Raw genomic sequence first — 23,917 nt, forward strand, 5'->3', positions numbered from 1 at the left:
TTAATTATTTAATTTTTATTTATTAATATATTTTACGAATTTTACGTTTTTATATATTATTTATCAGTAGTTAATGGATATGTTACATTTGTATTTCTACAAATGGTCTGGTCTGTTTTGCACCATGTTGTTCTATGTTATCAACTGTTATATTATATTCTATGTTTTCAACTGTTGTACATCCTGAAAGTGAAAGTGAAAAAAGTGACGTGACATTCAGCCTAGTATGGTGACCCATACTCAGAATTCGTGCTCTGCATTTAACCCATCCGAAGTGCACACACACAGAGCAGTGAACACACACACACACTGTGAACACACACCCGGAGCAGTGGGCAGCCATTTATGTTGCGGCCCCCGGGGAGCAGTTAGGGGCCATGCTCAAGGGCACCTACTGTAAGTCATGGCATTGAGGGTGGAGAGAGAACTGTACATGCACACCCCCCACCCACAATTCCCGCCGGGGAATTTATATTTATACATATATAAAATTAAATTAATGCATTTAGCAGATGCTTTTATCCAAAGCAACATACAGTGCATTTAGGCTAACATTTTTTACCTAACATGCGTTCCCTGGGAAGTGAACCCACAACCTTTTGCTAACGCAATCCTCTACCACTGAGCCACACACACACACACACACACACACACACATATATATACAAATGACTATAAATGTTAGAAACTAAGTATTTCAATCACTTTGAATAAAATATGAAGTATTTCAATATTATTTTTAGATATCACACACACACACACACATCAAATAATATATTCAAAATAGTTCATGTATTCTGAATAATTCAATATATCCTTCATCATTAACTGTTACTGCAGTGGATACAAAACCCACTTGTATGCAATCTTATTTTTTTTTTTTTTCTGGTTGCATTGGGATCTGGGGGTGTATTTGACAGAAAGGATCAAAAAATTTCCCCCCAAGCAAACAGGCTCAGCTGACGGGAACACAGTCAAACTTTTACTTTCTCTATGATTAAAACATGGCCGCCCCTGTTCGCTCACCCCGTCCCGTTATTAATGAGTGAATTGCTGTGTAACCCACTGGCCTGTGAACACTCGTCCACATCACAGCCCTGAAACATCAGAACACTTCAAACACCACAATTAAATGACAAGAGCGGGCAATTAGTACGGAGCACAGCAACCCGCATATGCAATCTCAGCAGCAGCGGGAACAAGGACCGGTCCCTCAGAGAGGCCACGTGTTGTGTTGCTACTTGTTAAGCTAGGACAGTTTCATAGCTTTTGTAAATCACAGCCAGAATGCAACGAAGTGCAAAATAGCACTGCATCGAGGAAATGTTAAATGTAGGGTTTATTTGTGCATCCCTACAATAAACAAATGTTGCAAAAATGATATGAAACACAAAAAGCCCACGGCATTCAGTCAGCACTTGTTGAATCCATTAGAGTGTAATGCACTTAAACATAATTAGAAAAAAATCAAATATCCCAACTGTCCTTACTCCGACCTCGTGGAAAGTTTACATGAGATCATAAATTCCAATCAAGAGCTTTATAGGACACTCGATAGTTTGATGTTGATAATTCATTACTCAGCTTATTTTAAAACACAAGGCTGCCAAGACCCTGCTGCTGTAGGACAAATAAAAGCAAGCATGTATTTTTTAATATTCCATAGATGGATTTCAATGAATTTAGAGGGGCCTGAATTTGCCCTCATTGGTTTAACAGGGAAATGAGATTGCAAAGAAAATATCCCATGCTAGTTAAAACAATAATTCACCCCCAATAAATAAATTAATTCTGTCTTATTTACTCAACCTTTTGCTATTTCAGACTTTTTTTTCCCCTGTGGAACACATTTTTCATGCATGGGGACTGTAGATTTCAAGCTGCCAAAGAACCATAAAATAATCATATAAGCTGCATATATGACTCATGCATGATTTTCGACATCTTTCAAAGTTAAATGTTTTGTGGGAGTAATATTTTAAATAATTAAAAATATAATAATTTAAAAACTGATATTTAAATTGTTACTCACTGATATTCAAGAACCTATTAAGTTTGATTTATGAATGATGCTTTCAGGCTGGTTTTGTGAACTGGATCCACCAATTTACTGGACAGAACTGACTTTAATGTCTTCTGACAATGTTTGAAGCTTGAAAACTGTAGTTTCTATTGATTGTACTTGAATGGAAAAGAGCTTTAAGCAATACAGCAGCTTCAGATTAAATAAAAAGAAAGGCAAACAGATTTGACATGAGTATAAGTAAATGATGAAAATAAAAAAGCCTACTGTACATTGCACAAACGCAAAAGATAAGGTGGATAATCGCATGAAGTACATAGCAATATGTGTGCTGGTTTAAGATCCGTCATAACAAAGGCCCTGTCTTCAAATATCCCTGATGGATCAGCATTCTGAGTTTCACAAAAAGACACGTGTTGGGACACGGGGCAGATTGCGCTCCAAAAATGAAGAAATATATATCTGTCAGCAGGGGAAAAAAACAGCCTTCTGCATTAACCAGTATCCGACCTCTACAAGACCTGTCTGGAGAAAGGCTGCCAGACACATGCAATTGATCGGTTATTCATATCTCATTGACAATACTAAATTGGCAGGTGTAGAATTAGTTTAAGATATTGTTTTTATATTGTTTTATAAGTGTATAAGTACACTTGCTGAAGAGATCAGGCTGAAATAGCCTAGATGTATAGTTCTTTCTTTCTTTCTTTCTCCTTTGATTTTAGACTCTTTTCTTCTCCGAGATTAAAAAATTGCAATTTGTTTTTCCAAATATCTTTGTTTTTTTTTGCTGAATTTCCAAGCTACTTTTTTTTTTTTTTTACATCTACAGTAATTACACGTTGCGCAAAGAGAACAATCAAATTTAGTTTAAATTCAGATTTAGTTATTCAATGAAAATCATGTGCTTTTAAATGCATGTGCATTGGAATATAATACACAAAATAAAAGTCAATTCTGCAAAACAAAAAGATTTTGAAATTATATAAACTATTCTGCATCTTACTCAAAATTAATAGGTTTAGGGATCTTAACTTGAACCTAAATGCCTTTGGTTAGCAGTCCAGATCTTTAAGCCATGCCACCAATGAAACTTGATTTAAAGCATTTAAAGTGCTCACAATGCTACATAATCCAAGCAATCTTCTCAGAAAAGGATGGATTTTTAGGGATGTACACGCACACATGTGCAAAGACAGGTACACACACACTCTCACAGACCAACAATAAGCTTGTAATCGCACACACAATGCATGCGGTCTATTTCTGACAGTTGATGTGAACAGATGTGGGCCCTCTTCTCTCTCTCACACCTTATATACACAATACCATTTTTCCAAGCACCTGGTGTGCTGTTCCAGATTGTGTGCGTAAGCTGTGATTGAGGCGGATTTCTAAAAGAGGAGGGAATAGGAGTCATTCCAAAGTTTAATCAAAGAAAAAGAGTGTCTTCATATAGTCAACTACCCTCCTAAACATCTGGGCTCCTGTAAGGCTCCCAACAGCATGCCTGCTGTTTCATATGTGAGCCAAAACTCTCCACGGTCTGGGTCCTCCATATGAGACCGTATAAACAGATGAATTAAGGACAGAGAGAAGAAGAGCGATAGACAAGGAAATGAAACAGAGGCGAGATGGGAGAAATGCAAGGGATTATGGGAGATTGAGAGAGACAGTGCAAAAGAAAGACAACAAAAGTGCCAGAGAGAGAATGAAAGAGAGGCTGAGAGGAGAGCATGTGTGTGCAGAAAAGCAGAGCTTGTTTAATTCATCAAAACTGGCTTCATAGAGAGTTGTAGATTTAAACATTAATGAAAGAGCCCTAAAGTCCTGATGTAACAAGATGAAGAGAGCGGGAAAATAAAACGGGGAACTCAGCGAAAGAACTTGGGAAAGACTGGAGAGAAACAATTCCTGTCTACTGTATGTCATTACTGTGGGCTCTGCGCACTTGCATAAAAATGAATTGTACTCCCTGATAATGCCATTTATTTGCATGCACTGTCTGAGTTTTAGTGGCCGGTTTATTATGCAAATCAGGTAATGCTGCAAAATGCCACAAAATCTATGTGAACAATTTTGGATTTATCTGTCTACAGTACCTATCTCTCCAGCCAGTCACCCATCCATCCATCCATACATCCATCTATCTCTCCATACACCTATTCATCTATCTATCTGAACATCCATCCACCCACCCAACATGCTTATGCAGTATGCAAACAAGCATTCACAGTTTTATCTGTGTCTCTGCTTTTCACTCTTTTTGGGGATTGTGGTGCGTTGGAATTCATTGTAAATGTGTGCATTGTCAGTTTTGCACATATTCAATCTGACCTCCAAATGATTTTGCAAAACGTGGACAACAATCCACATATTTTTGATGAATTACTTTCTCTATTGGGAGTTTTCAGTGCTATAATAGATTGCAGAAAAAAAAGAGTTTTTAGTATTTTTCACCAGTATAACCTGCCTCCATTACCCTTTTTTAACTAAAGGGGACTGGTGCAAGTTTTTAAAATCTATATAGACACAAACTGTAAAGTCGTAAAGGGTTAATTCACCCAAAAAATGAAAATTAGCCCATAAATTACTCGCCCTGAAGTCATCCTAGGTGTATATGACTTTCTTCTTACAGACGAATTCAGTTGGAGTTATAAAAAAAAATTGTCTTTGATGTTTCAAGCTGTTTGATGCCATTAGTGAGTGTTGCACTGCATCGGTCCATGAGAAGTTGAATAAAAAGCACAAAAAGTGTCTCACACAGCACCATATTCAAAAGTAATAATGACTTTAATCTAGCCTGTGCTCACTATTATAAAATGGAAGCCAAACATTTATAACTGTGAGCGCAAGCTAGATTAAAGTGATTATTATGTTTAGAATATAAATATTTTTCTTACAAAAACGCATTGATTCGCTACAGGAGGCCTTTGTTCAGCCCCCGGAGCTGTGTGAGACACTTTTTTAAACGGATGAGCTTTTTATTAAACTTCTCATGAACCGATGCAGTGCAACATCTTTTGAAAGATCAAAGAAAATGTTTTAAATAACTCCATCTGAATTTGTCTGAAAGTACAAAGCCATATAAATCTAGGATGACTTAAGGGTGAGTAATTAATGGCTTAATTTTCATTTTTGGGAAATGGATCACTTTCCATCCCTCCACTTTGCTGTCACTCTGCATTCATTAGTTTGTTTAATTTAGCAGCTGTCCTTAACATTTTTCCATGCAGTACCCAGGCATGTAATGATGTACAGGTTGCACCATCTGTGTGTCAGAGCCCCTGTGCGGCTATGCTTCTCTGTGACTCATCGCTCTGCGCCATCGCTGTTGGCACTGTCGTACGCATCATCATTCTGCGCCGAGACTGGTGTGCCAAGACTCCGCCACATGCCCGCATCCCATAGATCTCCGACCATCATTTATTTGGCACCAGGCAATTAGAGGACCCAAAAGCCTCAGCGTGGGGTAGGACTAGGTCTCCCTTTTTAATCACCCTTCTTAATTACTTTCTCTGTTCCGTGTCATGAGCCGGCATCTGTAGCTGCTGCATTTAAATTTTACGGCCAGTCACTAGCAGACTTGTACGAAATGGTACGAGAGCAGAAAGAGTTGGGTTCCTGTCCAAAAACATTACAAGGTTGTCCCATGAGGGGCCAATCCATCAAAGTGATTTTTCTTTCCGCCTCCACTCCAGCCCTCTTCTCCTTTGCAACGTAGTCATTTTCTTCTCACTGGGAGTGACATTGATTCATAAAGTACTCTGCTGCAGGTGCCAAGGCGCGCCAGAGTTTTGGTAGTGTCGTTGAGTTTGAGTGCGCGAGCTCACGAGTGTGTGGGCTTCTTTATCTTCTCTGCTGGAGCCAAAAGCTTTTAACTGTATAGTATCAGCAGGGGATGTGTCATATCACGAGGCCAATAGGTCAAGGCTTGAGGTTTGGAGAGCCGTGACCTTGAGCCGCTGTGCTGATGCAGGGAAAGGCTGCTGATGATCCTCTGGCTCTGAGGGGACTTAACCAGGTTCCAAGGGTCTGACAGGAGGACAGGTCCAATCAGAGAATCCAGCTCAGAAGGGTAAGCATAATCCGCTCATAGCTCACTCTGCAGAGAGGGTAATAAAGCTGCAGGACTGACACATGCTTTAGTGCGAATGGCACATGTGGATAAAGTCGGCACGTATGGAGAAAGACAGTTAGGGTCATGTGACCATGGTGCCATTTTATCAGATTTGGGTAGAGGGGACGTTTGAGAAGGTTATGGCTACTGTGTGATTTGTAACCTCTAGGGAGATTCACTGAGATGCAAGTCATGTCGAAATGGATGTATTTACACAACTTTTAACTTACCCCAAACTATCGGGGTAAGATTGTAGCATATCATAATTTCCACAAATAAATATGTTTCAAGAGCACTAAATCTGCTTATTAGAATGACTTCTGAAGGATCATGTGACACTACACAATGGAATAATGACTGCAGAAAATTTCAGCTTTGTCATCAAAGGGAAGTAATTAAATTTAAAATATATTAAAATAGAACAATTATATTAATTGTAAAAATATGTCATAATATTTCTGTTTTTACTATAGTTTGGAAAAGTATAAGAGACTTTCAAAAACAAAATACTCATAATTATTAAAATAATATTTATTATAGTAAATCCTTGCTTAGAAAAATGAAAATAAACAACAAATTCTAATGAATTATATATATATTAAAAAACTATTAAACTTTTACCGTTTTGATGCTTGAAAACCCCTTTTCATCTTTGACCCACATACAAGCAAATCTTAAAAAAAATCCTTGCTTGTCAGTTTATAACTTTACTATTCACAGACTTGTTTGAAACCTCCGTGGCAGCACAAGAATGATGCAATACATAGATAAAGCTTCAGCTACACACCTAAAGTGCCTTTTTGCTCTTCATGAAGTGCTAAAAGCATTCTGTATTTGTCAGGATGTGAAAAAACAAGCAATTTGAAAATGTCCATCACATCCACTTTATTCCGATCAAAATCACTTGAATGCACATCACGCCATAATTACGACTACCCAACTCATAAGTAGGAACCTCCCAGGAGGACTTGAAGGCAGCAGTAGCTCCTCAATGTTTTTAGCAAAAATGCTAATGCTGCATATTAATGAACGCTAAGCTAGCACTCCTCACAGCTGCTGATCTGACTAATAATGGACCCGAGAAATCACAGAGTGTCCACAGAGACTGGGAGTAAAACAAAAGAGAGAGGGGGAAACAGCTAACAGAGGTTGACACATCTGACTTCTGGAGCTGTTAAATTACTTTCGCATAGGAGGAGGGGTGTAAGCAAAGGGTTGTAAGTGACGAGACCAGAGAAAAAGCGAGAGAGACTGAGTGAGAGAGACATTGTTCTGCCAAGTGGAAAGGTGAAGAGTGAAAGAGTGCACAGGAGAGGAGACCCAGTTTGCGGTGAACTTCAGAGAAGTCATTCAAACCGAATATTCCGACAAGGTCGCTGCCTGTCATTAAAAGAACATGATGTGATATTGATAAGTTATCAATAAAACACACGGCTAGATACCTACTTGCACACAAGAAAAGATTGAGTCCAGATCCCGCTCACAAACACACATGCACACACACACATACAAACACGCTTCTGACTGGCTAACTGAGAAAATGCCCGCGGCAGGAAGTCACAACAAAAGAGAAGCCTCATTGAGCACAGTCTGGCAGTTTGAACACACAACATCAAATGCATACAATCGCAAACAGGCCAGAGCTGAATGAGTTACAATGTTCAAGGCCAGAGGAGAGACGGCTGGAGGGCGGTGGACTGACGTTCACATATTTTCTTAAATTTTCTATAAACTCACATTTTGTACCTCAGATGAAAATCAAACAGCATAACGCAGAAGTGCATGGTATGTTCTGCGCAGATCATTACCAAACAGCACAAAACGCATTACAAGCGAGTTCAGCTCTGTTCCAAAAGCTAGTGCGCTGCCTACATAGACATCATTTTTAAACATCACAGGCACGCTTCCAACATGAAAGCGCTTCCAATAAAGTAAGCTGTCATTTAAGATGCCTAATCTTGGCCAAATTCTACAGCAGTCAATCCCAGAATGCATTGCGACTAGCTCAGTAAAAATATTCATCAGTATGGTGGAATGAGTCAGGGGAAATGCCTGTGTTCTCTGAGCAGCAAATTAAAATTATAAAAACATTGTTGTTGATAGTTAAAACTAAAAATATGCAATAAAGCAAAAGTTAACTGAAATAAAATAAAATCTAAAAATGTAATCTTATTCAATTCAACTATTTGCCGAAGCACAAAAAAAATAATAAAAAAAAAAAAAAACATTATAAAAAAAATATATGTATACACACACAGTACAGTATATGTCCAGAATTGCCAACTATGTAGTTGTTATCCATTTCTGTCTTAGAAGACAGCTGTCTTTTTAGGCAATATAAAACAAGTGAGGAACAGAGCTCAGGATGTACAACAGTTAAGAAAAAAATCATAACATAGAACAACATGGTGCAAAACAGACCATGAAGCTGCATAAAGGAGTGCACAAGAAGAACGTGGCACAGCAAGGTATGGGAGATAAAGCACAGAATAATCCAAAGTACCACCTCTGAAATAAATGAATAAGTAAGAGACATCCCACACAGAAAAAGAGGACAAAAAGAATAAACAGAATAAGCCAAAAGTCAGGAGACAGAGAAATGGATGGAGGGAAGAACAAATAGAGCAGGAGGCTTAGATGTCTGCCAAGCTGCCTGGACACACTCTGGACTCATCTCTCCAAGCTTCTATCCCTTCACCCCTCCCCTCCTGTGGGCCACCAAATCATTATTTAATAAACGCTGTTACCTCCTGCCACCCAGCCCTGGATGACACCATCCCAAAACACACACACACACAAACACACACACACATAAATATATACATGAAGTGAATGTATTTAGAGCATGCAAAATCTTCTGTCTCTTCAACTCTCCGCCCTGCAGCGCTTGAAGTAGGCCGGTACGCACCAGTACCCAGTACTGCCACTTCTATATTTTAGTCTTTGGAGTACCTTCACTTTTTTGTGCGTACCGGCACTTCTGACATGTTGCCAGTACTCAAAATAAAAGCATCAGTGTCTGGGTGATTATATGATTCCATATGATTAGAAAGGACACTATATAAATCCCACTACCCAGCCGGGATCACCTCTCATCTTGACCAATCACGAGAATGAATGTCAGCGGAGTGTGTGGGGCACGAGAGCATGTCAGGGGAGGCACGCATATTATAATAATAATAAATTATTGATTGCTAATGTGAATCAGTACTTTATAACAAAAATAATATATTAATATGAAAAGAAGCAATCTTATGCAATCACATCATTTTAAACCAATAAACTCCTGGAAGGTCCAAGGACTTACAATTATAAATTATAGTCAGTAACGTAATTAGTAAAAAACTATTATAAACAAGATAAATCCCATTCATATTTTATCTTAAAAATTCCATTGGATAATAGTCTATGTGTGCCTGCGGATCCAAATCAAATGGGTTTTACTACAGTGGCCATTGTAAGCAGCCTATCATCAACTTTCCCTTATTCATTTAATTTTTTGCAGCTGTATTTGAACTATCAACTGATTTGTTGATTTTACCCAGAAAAATAAACAAGAAATCCATAATGAATCCATAATAAAAAGAAAGAAATTCAGCTTCCGATATGGCATTCAAAGAAGGTCAAAATAAATGAGAAACACTGGGCAAAAATAATATACCGCAATCACAGACAATGCTGCTTGGATGTAATGAGATTTCCTCCAGTTTCACAGAGGTTGTGTCACTAAAATAAATAAAGAAATAAACCAGTTCAGGCAGAAATAAAGTCAGACAGGATGACCTCCTCTGGGAAAACTAGTCCTGTCATAACAGGGCTTAAAAAAAAAAAAAAAAAAAACGGTAGCTCAATTTTGCACAATGAAATACCTGTTCAAGCAGCATAAATTTGAAAATTCTTTTAATCTTGAAAAAAAGATAAAAGATGAAAGATTTCCAATCGAATACAGCTTCAAACATAAATGCCACGAACGAGACAACCTGAACATACAGGTGAGAAACAGACAAGAAACTAGAACGAGTGAGAGAGATAGAGAGAGAGAGAGAGAACGAGATAGAGAGAGAGACATAAGGACAGAACAAAAGTGTGTCTGAATCCAGCACCATGGACAGCGCCTATCGATCGGCTCCCAGCACACATCACCACAACTTTCACAGATTGCTATTGAGAAGTGACCTGTAATGCAATTACTGCCCAATGCAGAGCCGAAGTGGCCATCAATAATTAAAAGGCAGCCAAGTCGAGGCCTGCAATTGCGCTTTTATTCCCGCGTCGCTGTTGTTGTTGTGTCCGCTTGCCCCGGCTACCAAACTGTTGCGCGACGGGGTCTCAAATAAGATTTGTGAAAATGTGTCCTTCAATAAAACCAATCACACTGGACAAATACCCTTCGCTGCAAAGTTTATTATTCCGCAGGCATATCGCTCAGACCACAGCGCAGTTGTATTAACCAGCAACAAATCACCACATGCAACTGCTGTCTGCTCCACGCCGCTATTATGAGTGGATATGTCAATGTACCTATTGTCTCATCCACTCCGGGCGCCCACACAGTGTTTAGACGAAGTCAGCACGACATTGGCTGCAAAGGAAATTTGTCTCCCCCCTTCTTTCTTGGGCCACTGTGCTGTCACAAGCATTTTTCACACTGAATTCTCGATATAGAGCGTCTCTTCCGCATTACATAATGTTGTAATCAGTACAGCGGGCCCCCACAGTGGAGGCAGCAAACTCTACAAGTTGAGAAGAAGAGCATCTATTTTTCACGACGACAGACGAGTATCTGTCAAAATGTCTCTCTCAGCGACAGATTCTTAGGTTTAATCACTGGGAGCTGTGAGTGATTATGTAAGGACTGTGAACTCGCAGGTGATTCTGAGTAAGGCTTTCTTGCAAGAAGGAGGTCACAGATTCGGAGACAGATGAGGTGAATCATATGAAAATGCACTCAGGAGGCATTTCACTGCAAAATCAAAAGAAAAAAGAGAGAAAATATATTTTGCATTTCGAATATAAAGACCATAAAGATAATTAGAATTGTGACATGCTCAACTTAAATTGCTCAAATTATATTTCTTATGATCTTTATATGATATGATATATGATATATGAAACAGACTTTCTATCTGAAATAGGTCTCTTATGTTCATTAAGGTTGCAAAAATACAGTAAAACAGTAATATTGTGAAAATTCTTATTATTATCAATGTTAAAAAATTTGCTTTATAATGCTTGGTATTTTTATTGAAACTATACCTTTTTTTAGGATAATTTAATAAATGTAAAAAAAAAATAAAGCTCTAAATAAAGCATTAATTAAGTTCTAAATCAATCCATCAAAATATTAACTATATCTTGCATATTTATATAATCATTTTAAATTAAACATATAAATTATAAATAAATGAGCTGGATTGGGCAGTTAAGAGAATCTAGTACATGTGAAATTCATTGGAAAATAATGTTTAAATATCATTCCAGGATGCACCTATGATTAAATACATGAACAATTCTACACATTTTAGGTCTCATTCCCACACTTCAATTTTAGTTAAGTTTTTAATTATTTTAATATTACTCTAATCTGTGGAAAACAGTAATAATGACTCCAAACATTTGATTTACACAGCATGTCTCTGTAAACGACTACAGTAAAATGGATAGGCCCTGCACATCAGTTTAAAAAACACAACACATCCAAAGGTCTTCACACTTCCTTTTTCCTGTGCCTCTCTCGGGGAACAGGTCTATATTGACCAGTCGGCAGACTTATTGAAAGAGCTGCCACAAAAGTAGGTTGCGCGGTTGGTCAATGGTATGGATTTTTGGGTCTGTAGCAGATCTCACACAATCGCCAGAGAGAGAGTAAGTAAATGAACCGAAATCAGAGCAAAGAGCCACGTCGCCTGCTGCTTCCTCTTCTGTCCTTCTTTCTTTCTTCCCTTCATGCGTTTCAATCCTCCCTTCCAACCCTACTCTATTCCCATTTCATCTCTGCTCCTGGAGGCATGGCTTAGGCTCATATCAGAGATCAGAACTGGTGTAGGTGTGTGTGCGCGTGTGTGTGTACCTTTATGAGTTACAAAATGATTCATTGATCCATGTTGTGCTTGCTTATCCACAGACTGTCAGTATGTACCATTAGGGATCAATGGACAGTACATTTATGTGCTTGAGATTTTGAATGCATGGTTTTAAATATATATTTGTGAGTTGTAGCGTGTATTTTTTTCTCCAGATATATGTGTGTGTACGTGGGAGCTGAGGTAGGTTTATCTTTGGATATGTTCAGAATTGAATACTATTTTTGAAAGAAAGTATCATGCTGTGTGTATACAGCGCCTACTGTGCCAGTTTTCTGTGGGCGTGAGGACCCAAATGATGCAACATTTGCCAGAACGTGCAACCAGAGCGCACTGTGTGAAATCCTGTATCCCATAACGCAATGCGATCAACTTGACATTCTATTCTGACAAATGAACAAGATCAATATGAACTCTTTTTACTTCATTATTTGATCGGGCTGTCAAAAGTTAAAATTAGAAATGCAAAATAACTGGATTTATTTATGAGACGATAACTGGATGGCACTTGCCGAATTTAATATGCACTTAATGAGTAAAAGCAACAACAATATAGCTGTTTGAAATATTCATATTGATTTGAGTACTACTTTTAAATACTATGCAGTACTTACAGTAAACTTGTATTTTACACTGGCGCTTTTAATTGTAATTACAATAATTCTCTCAATAAAAATAAGATAAAATGTTTATTTTATTTTGTAAATACTTGGAGTTTTGAATGTGCCCCTATTATGGATTTTTTAAGATTATTAAGTGAATGAAAACATCCTGCAATTTTTTTAATATGAAAGTGCACAGTGTATAAAGTTATTGTCTCTCAAAAGAAAGAGTCGACTCTGAATCATTGAAACGAGTCATTTTTAAAATCAATCCCAAATAATTTAATGTTGAAATCAACATGAAACATTAGCATATTGCCCGCCCACTTGTAAAATTTTATTCATTAGAGTTTTTAACTGTAATTGCAACAATTCTCACAATAAAATGATAGAAAATAGTATTCTATTTAGTTAATGTTTTAATATTTTTCCTTTTTTTACTCATTACAGTACAACAATTCTCATGACCAAAAATGAATATAATTATATTTTTAAATTATTTATTGGAGCTTTTAACTGTAATGACAATGATTCTCACACTAAAAACTAAAAAAAAGATTTTTTTAGATTTTTTTGTAATAATTTATTCATTGGAGATTTTATCTGAAATTACAATAATTTTAACAATAATATATATATATATATATATATATATATATATATATATATATATATATATACACACAGTGTATATATATATATATATATATATATATATATATATATATAAAATTAGCTATTAGTGAGTTATTAATTAATAACTAATAACACACACTTACTCTGACCAGTACAAACAATGTCAAATGTCTCGTTTATCCAGGTTAAAAGTTGATGTGATAATAGTAGTGATAGTAGTAATAATAACAATAATGCAAAAGTATACAAATAAATAATTGCATACATACATACATACATACATACATACATACATAAAATAATAGTATTTATCTGTGAATGGCTATGCCACAACGAGCATCACTGCCTGAGTCTCCATGAAATATTTCCACATGAATATTCATCTACATGAATGCATATTTGTGAACATTCTGCATTTGTGTGCGTTGCAGCGAGTAATATTGTACTCCGTTTATTCTTGTGCGCGTGTGTGTGTATTTAAACGTGAGCGAGAGAGTGGTCGGGGGTGTGTACACACACACACACACACACACACACACTCCTGCTGATGAGGCCCAGTGCCAGAATCAATAGAGTGCTTCTGAGGCATCATACTGTAGTACGAGAGAGGCCAGAAGAGATTTTAATAAATTCATTGTGTATGAGAGCCTGGCCTGGCTTGTCACTGCCATAGTCCCCCACAAAATAAAAATAAAAAATAAAAAAATTAATACAAATAAAATATTGGTCCTTTTGTATGTATGAAAGACAATATAACACCATCAAAAGCTGTGTCATCTTTTAAACTAGTGAAACTCACAAGGCTTTATTAACATTTTATGTTATATTAATTAATACAGACATGCCTTGCCAAAAGCTGTGACACATTTGTACAATACTGTCAAATTTTCAGTCGGTCGGTCACTCACTCACTCACTCATATTTTTAACTTTGATAATAATGAAAAGTGTTTATGAAAACTACATCATCCTATTAGAATGATCTCTGAAGGAGTAATGGCGGCTGAAAATTTCTGTTTTGCTATGACCACAATAAATGACATTTGAAATATATTAAAGTAAGAGTTACTTTTAAATTGCAATATTATTTCACAATATTCCTGTTTTACTGTATTTTTGATCATATAATATCAACAAATGCATCCTTGGGGAGCTTTTAGGGGTTTCAAAATGTTTAACTCACGACAAACACAACAGTAACAGTCAAAAAGGGGCAAACATTTCAATTAAAGGAGTCATATCTTAAAAAAAAAGAGGAATTACTTTGTTCTTTTCTATGCATTTCATATTTAAGCTTCAATTTTGATGTACTATGTGCAAAAAATTATTTTGAAATCGTCATAATTGCAATTTGTATTAATACAGTATAATCACCTAATTTATTTATAAATGGATATTTAGTTTTTTTTTTTTTGTGTAAGGGGCCTTGACTATCATTATACAAGATATACAAGTCTAAGAATATATCCTGGAAAATGTGAAAAATGATTCTATACCTATATGTAATAACCCGGCAAAAAATATAAGGTATCATACCAGTAGGTAATACACCTTAAACCAAATTACACTTATAAACACTATATTCTGTCCTGCATTACTTCATAGCTGCAATATAATCAGAGGGAGTCAGGCTTTAGCTAACAGGCACAAATGTGTTTTTCACCACTCATTTGGAGCGACTCTGCTATTGAGCTGTGATTTTAAAGGTCCAAGTGCAGCCCACTCTCTCTGGCTCCTTCGCTCTCTTCCCAACTGGAGCTTGGGAGGCTTCTTGCACTTGACAGAACTTTCTAACATAAAAACCACTTTCCTAAAAACCATCAAGCTGTCAAGTGAAGTGGAAAAATGAGAGAGATTACTGCATAAAGGCTGAGAGGGGGGACAAAGAGAAAGAAAGGAAAAGAAATGGTGGGATGGCTCAAGATTCTCCTGCAGATAAAACACATAAAACGTTCCAATGACTTTTCTTCATTTCTCCAGATTTATTTATTCTGCTCTCGCTCTCTCCTTCTCTCTTTCTTTGTTTACTTAAGCCTTTGCTATTCACAATAAAATGTGATTATCTTTGAAGTGGCCATGATGGCTCATACTGTACACATGGAAAATTAAACATCATGTATCCCCATAGAGAAAAATTAGATCATTTGAAAAACAACTGGAGATTTCTGGTTATATTGTAAATATCAAATCAAATATCTCAGATTGTATCAGGGTTACTACTTAACTAAAATGTATATATTCTTTGCCAATTAAATTTCAATAAATAGATGTAAACTAAACTAAAAAAAAAAAACTAAAAAAAAAAACACTAGCAGCCAGGCCAACTATTCTTATTTTCTAAAATGAACCAAACATAAACCTGAAATATAAATATATATCATAAATATAAAATATATGTCATATTTAGAAAAAGTAAAAAATGACAAAAACACACAACAAAATCACTAAATTTAAGTAAAATTAAAAATGAAAAAAAAAAAAAAATCATAATAATCCAATTACTAATAAAAACTATAATAATACCTCTGATACCAAAATTATACCGCATTATAAAAAAAAAAAAAAAAAAAAAAAAAAAAACCATTAATCTTCAATGTTTCCAAATTGGTCTCAACAAATGTTTATTTTCACATCTGTCAAGAAAAAGATTCCTCCAATATTTCTCATTAAATTCTTCCAAAACCAAATTATCTTAGATATAGTATCCATATTCATTTTACAGCTCTAATCCCCCTATTTTTAGAAAATATAATTCTCTTAAGAAATTATAGGAGAAACATCCGATACAAAGACTAAAATAAATCCAACCAAGAACTCTATAAGTCTCATGAGCTCTGAATGAGCAACCCAAGCGATAAGATGTTCCTCTGGGTAATTAGTATTCTTATGAAACATTTGTGATAGGCAGAGCCTTCGATTGAATTCATTTGCAGCTGCTGCGTTTGCATTTCTTGCGAATAGATGTGCTCATAATAAGGCAATCAAGGGTTTTTCTTATTACAGTCAACATTGAACATGATGACTTACACATTCATGTGAGGTGAGGGGTGGGGGCGGGAAGCAAAACGTGTATGGCTGCGTGAGCGTTTTTTACAGAGTGAATATTCTCTGCACTAAAAGAAAGGAACTCCAGCAAAGTGACTCCCTCTGTACTCAACATCTATGATGTCATAATCACTCGCATCAAAGGTATTCTGTTCGCCACGGCAACTGTCATTCTCCCTGGAGGCGTCATTAAAACAGAACACACCAAACCAAGCTGAGCAAGAGCTAACGGAGCAACTTCAAAACACACACGCACACACACTACAACCAAACAATGTTAGAGCGGGACTGCAAGTTTGTACTAACCCAAAGAGGAGTGACGGAGTAGTACACACACACACACACACACACACACATGCCTGCAGACATTCATATGGTACGCTCACACACACACACACACACACACACACACACACACACGCTCAGAGACACTAAAATACACTATAAATAGGACAGCTCTAATGTGGTGCTGTGTAGTTCTTGCCCTTGGGTACAAGGCTCTTCCAGAGTGAAAGAGAGAGAGAGATGGAGAGGAAAAGGAAGGAAGAGTACAAGAAGCTAGTGAACGAGATTAAAAACAGAGCCAAAAAAGATGAGTTATCGCTTTCTGAGGGCTAACTTTTTGGCCAAAAATACCAAAAATACTAAATAAATAAATTTAGATACAATGTGCTTCAAATTTTAAAAGCATTACATGTAAATTTGGGTAGTTGACACATAATGCATGCACTATCCATTCTTTTTATTTACTGTATATTTATAAATATAGAAATATACACACATAACCATTCAAAAGTGGCAAAAGTTTAGGGTCTGCAAGTTTTTTAATGTTTACTACAAACAAAACACCCCATTAAAAATAGTAATATTGTGAAATATTATTGCGATTTAAAATACATTTTAAATTGTAGTGCATTTTAAATTGCTATTTATTTTTCTGATGGGTTATTTTTAAATCAGAATTTTCAGCATCGTTACGCTTGTCTTCAGTGTCACATGATCCTTCAGAAATTATTTTAACATGATGATCTGATACTCCAGAAATATTTTATTTACTATTATAAATGTTGAAAATAAATGCTCTGCTTATTTTTGTTTTTGTGAAATCGAAGCACATCATAATTCTTATTTTAAAAATCAATTATAGCGTTTTTGCTAAATTTGTATTGCAGAATAAAAGTAAATGAACACTTTTCTTTAGCAAAAACATTAATTAATTAATAATAATAATAATAATAATAATAAAAACAAAATAAAAAATAGCTGACCCTCAAAACTTGAATGACAGTATACATATACAGTTTTTATGATATTAAAATGTTCAATATGCTAACATTTACTTGTTACCACCTTCATCCTAGAACATCCCTGCATCTCACTATTCTATTTATCATCAATAGCACAACTGGTTATACAGTTTATTTATTTTTCGATTTATTTTGCAATATTTGTATTTATATTTACTATTTGTGGGGTTTATTTTTATTTATTTATTTTTGTCTCTGTGTTGTTGTTGCCTCTGTGTACTGGAAGTTTATGTCACTAAAACAAATTCCTTGTATGTGAAAGCATACTTGGCAATAAAGCTCTTTCTGATTCTGAATGTATTTTTATATATCTTAAAATTTACATGATTTGAAAAAAAAAAATGCTATAGTGATTTTTATATAGATTTCACCATGTCACATTGCCAACTTCCCAATAGTATTATATGTCAACTACCCCTCTGTACCAGTGTGCATGTGTTTTCTTATTTGCGTGTGTTTATGTGCCACTTTGTCCGTGATGACCTACCCCAGGTAGCGTCTTCTGCTCGTGAAGCGCGGTCTGAGCTTTTAGCGCTGATTCTCTTGCACAGTATGTGAGGAAGGCACAGCCTGTGAGAGGAAATAACAGAGACAGAGATAAATTAAAGACAGGTCAGAGAGGTTGAGACACAAGCAGGTGTCCGTTTGAGCAGAGCTGGGCTCTCTACCTTCATATTATTTTCGCCAACCCAAGAAAGACAAACAATGTTATTACATTTGTGTAGCAGACACAGAGACATAAGAGACAGAAGAGAGATGAAGAGGTTCTGAGAGCACATGCCCACAGCCATACACACTCATGCTCCCCAGAGAAAGATGGAGAGTGAGCGCAAACACAAGTGTGTGTGCGTGTGTGTGTTTGAGGAAAAGAAAATATGCTGCTTCTTTTCATTTTCTGGCTACAAGGCCATGCTGGTATCATCATTTAACAGAGTATGTTTTTGTATGCTTGCTCATTAATTTGACAGACAATAAGGATGCTCCGTTTAGGAATTTTGGGCCAACAAAAAAATGCTGATCATTATTTTGTCAAAAATAGCATTCATTCTAACACTCTCCAGATTTTTATGTACAACCAGGCTTGCAAAATTTAATGTGCCAAAAAAAAAAAACTGCTTGATTTTAAATCAGCTTGAAAAAAAAAAGAATATTATGTGCAAATAGATATGTATTAAACAAGTAGATTATCATACATTATCAGACAGTGAAAACAAACTGGTACAGGGCCAAACATAATGATAAATAATACATAAATAACAGACATTACAATTATTTAAACAGTTGTGTAAACAGTCACATGATTGAGGATGAATGTTGCTTCCGGGACAATAACAAGTAATTTGTGAAAATTCTACAAAATATTAGGCAGCTAGATAACATTATCTTGTGACATATTTAAATGAGCGGAATTCACAACAACATGCAATACATTCCAGATCACCAAATATATACAATTTTAGCCCTAGAACTAATAATAACCGAATAAATCAACAAATGTAAGATTTAGAGACAATTGGCCCCAAAGCACAAGAAACAGTCCCTCATATTGGCAAAAAATTGGTACTAATACTGATATACTGTACCTATACTGATATGGCGCTCCTTAAAAAAACGTATGCAAGATTTTGCACAAACTTTAAAATCATAGAGAAATGCTAGCAGATGAAAATGAACCAAATGTGCTGCGTGATAAAGGGATAAGCCAAAACAATAACAACAAAAGTTACGGAAGAGATCTGAAGGAAGAAAGAATGACTTAGCAAGAACGTTAATCCAATCATGCCTGATGTAACAGGATCTTTTTTTCAGCTTTCAAGGCCTGTTGCAGCTCATGCCTCTGTCTTCCTGTCCCTCCACAGAACATCTGCCCTAACCCGCATTGATGTGCCTTTGTGTTAACATACAGCTCTACTAACAAGCACTCGATCTCATATGATGCTAATCTCACCCGGCTAAAAGGAACCGCTAAAGTAGTTTGCTATAAACAACCATGAATCTTTTCAGCGTCAACTTAATCAAAAATCCCTCTGGGATGGGAACTGAGTGGAATAACCACTGAACAAAAGCTGAAACGATTAGAGTCGCATTTGTACATGAAGTAAGTAAATTTGAATATGCAAAAGCATGTTAATGGATGCTAATGTTTATGCTAATCCTGCATTAATATAAAAAAATGCTAATATATTAATATGCTGAGTAAACATGATAATCTGGCACTGACATTTCTGCCTGCATGCTAATAGTGTCACAAACGACGATAAGATGAAATAGCTGATTGCCAACTAAAATGGAAAATTAAAACATTAATTTATTTTCAAACAAACCCTTGTTGGAGCAAGATGCTAATCTTTTCATTTTAATAACAACAACAACAAAAAAGAAAAGTAAAAAACATTTGGGTAATCAGCCATGTTAAAGTAATAATTCACCCAGAAAAATGAATTTGCAGAACAATTTTACTCACTCTAAGGCCATCCAACTAGTAGATGAGTTTGTTTCTTCATCTGAAAAGATTTAGAGACATTTATCGTTACATAACTTGCTAACCAATGGATCTTTTGCATGCAGCGAATGGGTGCTGTCAGAATGAGTCCAAATAGCTAATGAAAATATCACAATAATTCAACTCCACTCTATCAACATCTTGTGAAGTGAAAAGCTGCATGTTTGTAAGAAACAAATCCATCAAGACATTTTTTACTTTAAATGGTTGCTTTCAACTAAAATATGAGTCATCTATTCATAACATTGCTTTCTTTAGTGAAGAAGTTCTCTTGTATGAATCAGGAGGGAAATATGCACTGATAAAGTACTGTTGCACTTGGAATCCAAAATTTGTTTTGATGTAAGAGGACAACAGGGCTTGGAATTTTTCACCGGATGAAGTGGATTACGGATTTTGGTCAGAAGCGAAGTTTTGAAAGCGCCTTAGTAATGGATTTGTTTTTTTACAAACATGCAGGTTCTCATTTCACAAGATGTTAATCAATGGACTGGAGTCATATGGATTACTGTGATGTTTTTATCAGCTGTTTGGACTCTCATTCTGACGGCACCCATTTACTGCAGGGGATCCATTGGAGAGCAAGTGATGTATTGTTAAATCTGTTTTGATAAAAAAAAAAAAATAAAATAAAACTCATACATTTTGGGTGACATCAGGGTGAGTACATTTTAATTTCTGGGTGAACTATTCCTTTAACCACAGCTTCTACATTTTTTCCTTTGTCAGTTGTGGCTACTTTATTAACTATTTTGGTGGATACTAAAAGAAACAAATTACCTCAGGAGCAAGGAAACTAAAGAAAAATACAGAGTGACAGCAGCGTAGCTTCCTCCCTGCCTCTCCATAAAAGCCCCAGTGCCGCAGGGATGCTAAACACACACAACGGACACACGCACTAGACGTCCACACACACACACACACACACACACACACACGGGCCCCCTGAGGCTAGAGCATGAATCAGCAATATTCTTCCCCACTGTCCACTATGTGTGTTTAACCCTGGCCAGGTTGGGTGAGTGCATGTACGCTTGCGTATATATGTGTGTGTGCATCGATGTGTGTGTCTCCCGCAGTCCTGCCTGGGTTTTTTAATTAACTCTGACTCATTAGCGTTGGGGAGAGCTCAGTGTGACAGCTTGGCGCGCTCCTCTGAGGGCCTGTCATGTTATAGAACAGGCTAGAGCTCTCATGGGACACTTGTGCATGCTTCCCTGTCCCACTTGACAAGCGCCGGTGCACACACACACACACACACAGTAGAATGTACACAAGTATATGGGATGAATGGAAAGATAATGGGGAGCCTCTATTTGTTTGTCCTCTAAAAGCAATATTGTTTCTTTCTGTCTGGTCATGACAGCACTTTAAAGACGTCAGAGAGAGAGAATGTAAGAGAGAAAAGAAAATACAGTACAAAGGGAGCAGAAAGATGAAATACAACGGTCGGATGGTAATGGAGGGGTTTCGACCCAAAGCTGGAGGTTTGTGAAAATGAAAGAAGAACAAATTGAGTCTCGGAGGTTTGTCAGTGGTATGGGTTTCATTTGAACATCAGGGCACGTCTCCATCACTCTAAAAAAAATTAAAACTACAAACAAACAAAAAATTACTATGGCTTTGAGAAACTAAAAGCAGTTCTTAGCTGGTTTTGCTTCTAGATTCAGATTTTAAATAGGACTTCAAATGGCAACTAAAAACAGAATCTAAATGTTATCTTACAAAAGCAATCACTGAATGCATTTCCAATAAAACGCACAACCCAAGAATACACTGCATTTATCTTTGCTGCAAGTTAAGCTACATTTAATGTAATCCTTATGCTCACCAAAACTCCATTTATTTAATCACATATACAGTAAAAAGTTAAATATTATCACAGTTAAAAATAACTGTTTTTTTTATGTTAATATATTTTAAAATGTCATTTATTTCAGAGTTTTGAAATCAGATTTTTTAGCATCATTTCTCATTAGTCTTTAGTGTCATGTGATCCTTCTAATATGCCGATTTGCTACTCAAGAAACATATAATATTTTTTTTCTTATATCTTTCCAGGGATTCTTTGATGAATAGAAAATTCAAAAGAACATTCACTTGAAATAAATCTCTGATGACAAATGTAAAACTGCCACATTTATTAATTTCTTTCCCAAAAACAACAAAAAGCAATGTTTAAACAGTGTAGAAAATCGAGTAGTAAGTATTATACCAAGTCATGAATTTGCACCAAAATATTCACATTTCATACTAAATTTGATAAAATGAGAGAACCATGGCTGAGAGGACAATCCACTTCCTCTCAATCGAACGCTATGGGTGTAAAACATGCATGCTGTGAAAATCACAGCACAAGGGAGAAGAAAGGATGAAGAAAAGCAGGAGAAAGTGAAGTAGAGAGAAGATAAGATCACCAGGAATCTGTGAACACTATCCACTAGTGTCTTACACTAGCGTCTTATCTCTCCTTCTGCAGACACCCTTAAGCAACACACACACACACACACACACACACACACACAAGCAGGAGATAGATACGGAGACTCAAAATAAATAAACAGGAACAATGATAGCAAAATAATTCATCTAAAATGCTCAGGATACAAATCTTCTGGTCGCCAAAGTATCTTCACTCTACTGTCACTGCCCTCAATGCTCTGAAAAGTATTTTCAGCTCAGCGGAAAAAAAAATTAAAAAAAATAAAATAAAAAAATAAAAGAGTGTTTCTACCATTCCTGGGGTTACAAATGCCAAACACAATGTTCTTTCTTCACAAGTGTTCCAGTATGCACAGTTCTGACAAAAGACCGCAAGTGCATATTTAGGGTTAGTTTATGAAATTGCCTTTCCTACAAAGCCCAACTGTCTATTATTGGAGAAACAGCCAAATGGCACAAACTGCCTCTCAGTATCACATCCCAGTCACCATGGTGATCGCTGACCCTGACACACACACAGTCATACTCCGTGATGAGCAACTGTTACAAAACCTAGAATTAATAAAAGAAAAACTAGAGCTTGCTAGGTAGAATAGTGTTATAGTTTAGATGACCTTACTGTAGGTTTTAGTCTGAAGTTGTGCGTCATAAGACACTTGCATTAGAGCCACCATAAACTCTGCCATACCACTTATTACATAGTTTTTTGCCAATTGCAACACATGCAACACTGTTCTTTCAGTATGATGAAAGCAAGCAAGAAAGAAAGAAAGAAAGAAAGAAGGGCTAATCAAAATTCAATATGAACTGTACATGCAAAAAAGGGCAATAATACAGCTATTAACTATTAAATGTATACTTAAATTATATGCATAACACTTTTATTCAGCAATGAAGAATTAAAATCATTGAAAGTGGCAGAAATAATGCAAAATATGTATCTGAAATAAATACTGTTCTTTTGAACGTTTCTATTAATCAAAGCATCACAACTGCTTTCAACAGAAAATCAATGTTTCTTGAGCAGCAAATCGGCACATTAAAATTATTTCTGAAGGATCATGTTACACTCAACCATGCTGAAAATTCAGTTTTGCCATAACATATTTAACTTAGATTTAAAATGACATTAAATAAAATTAATATAGAAAACAGTG

The 23,917-nt window shown here is 36.1% G+C and overlaps 1 protein-coding gene across 10 annotated transcripts in view; it reads right to left on the reverse strand.

Moving 5' to 3' along the window:
* Window positions 1-23,917, reverse strand: part of celf4 (CUGBP, Elav-like family member 4) — a 110,570-nt gene that overhangs the window by 40,858 nt on the left and 45,795 nt on the right. For all 10 annotated transcript variants that reach the window (XM_026196581.1, XM_026196584.1, XM_026196582.1 and 7 more), the window contains exon 2: window positions 18,303-18,385. In XM_026196581.1, coding sequence (XP_026052366.1) covers window positions 18,303-18,385 — 83 coding nt within the window. The remainder of the gene's footprint in view (window positions 1-18,302; window positions 18,386-23,917) is intronic.

The sequence above is a fragment of the Carassius auratus genome, chromosome 21, assembly GCF_003368295.1.
Source record: "Carassius auratus strain Wakin chromosome 21, ASM336829v1, whole genome shotgun sequence".
Taxonomy (NCBI): Eukaryota; Metazoa; Chordata; class Actinopteri; order Cypriniformes; family Cyprinidae; genus Carassius; species Carassius auratus.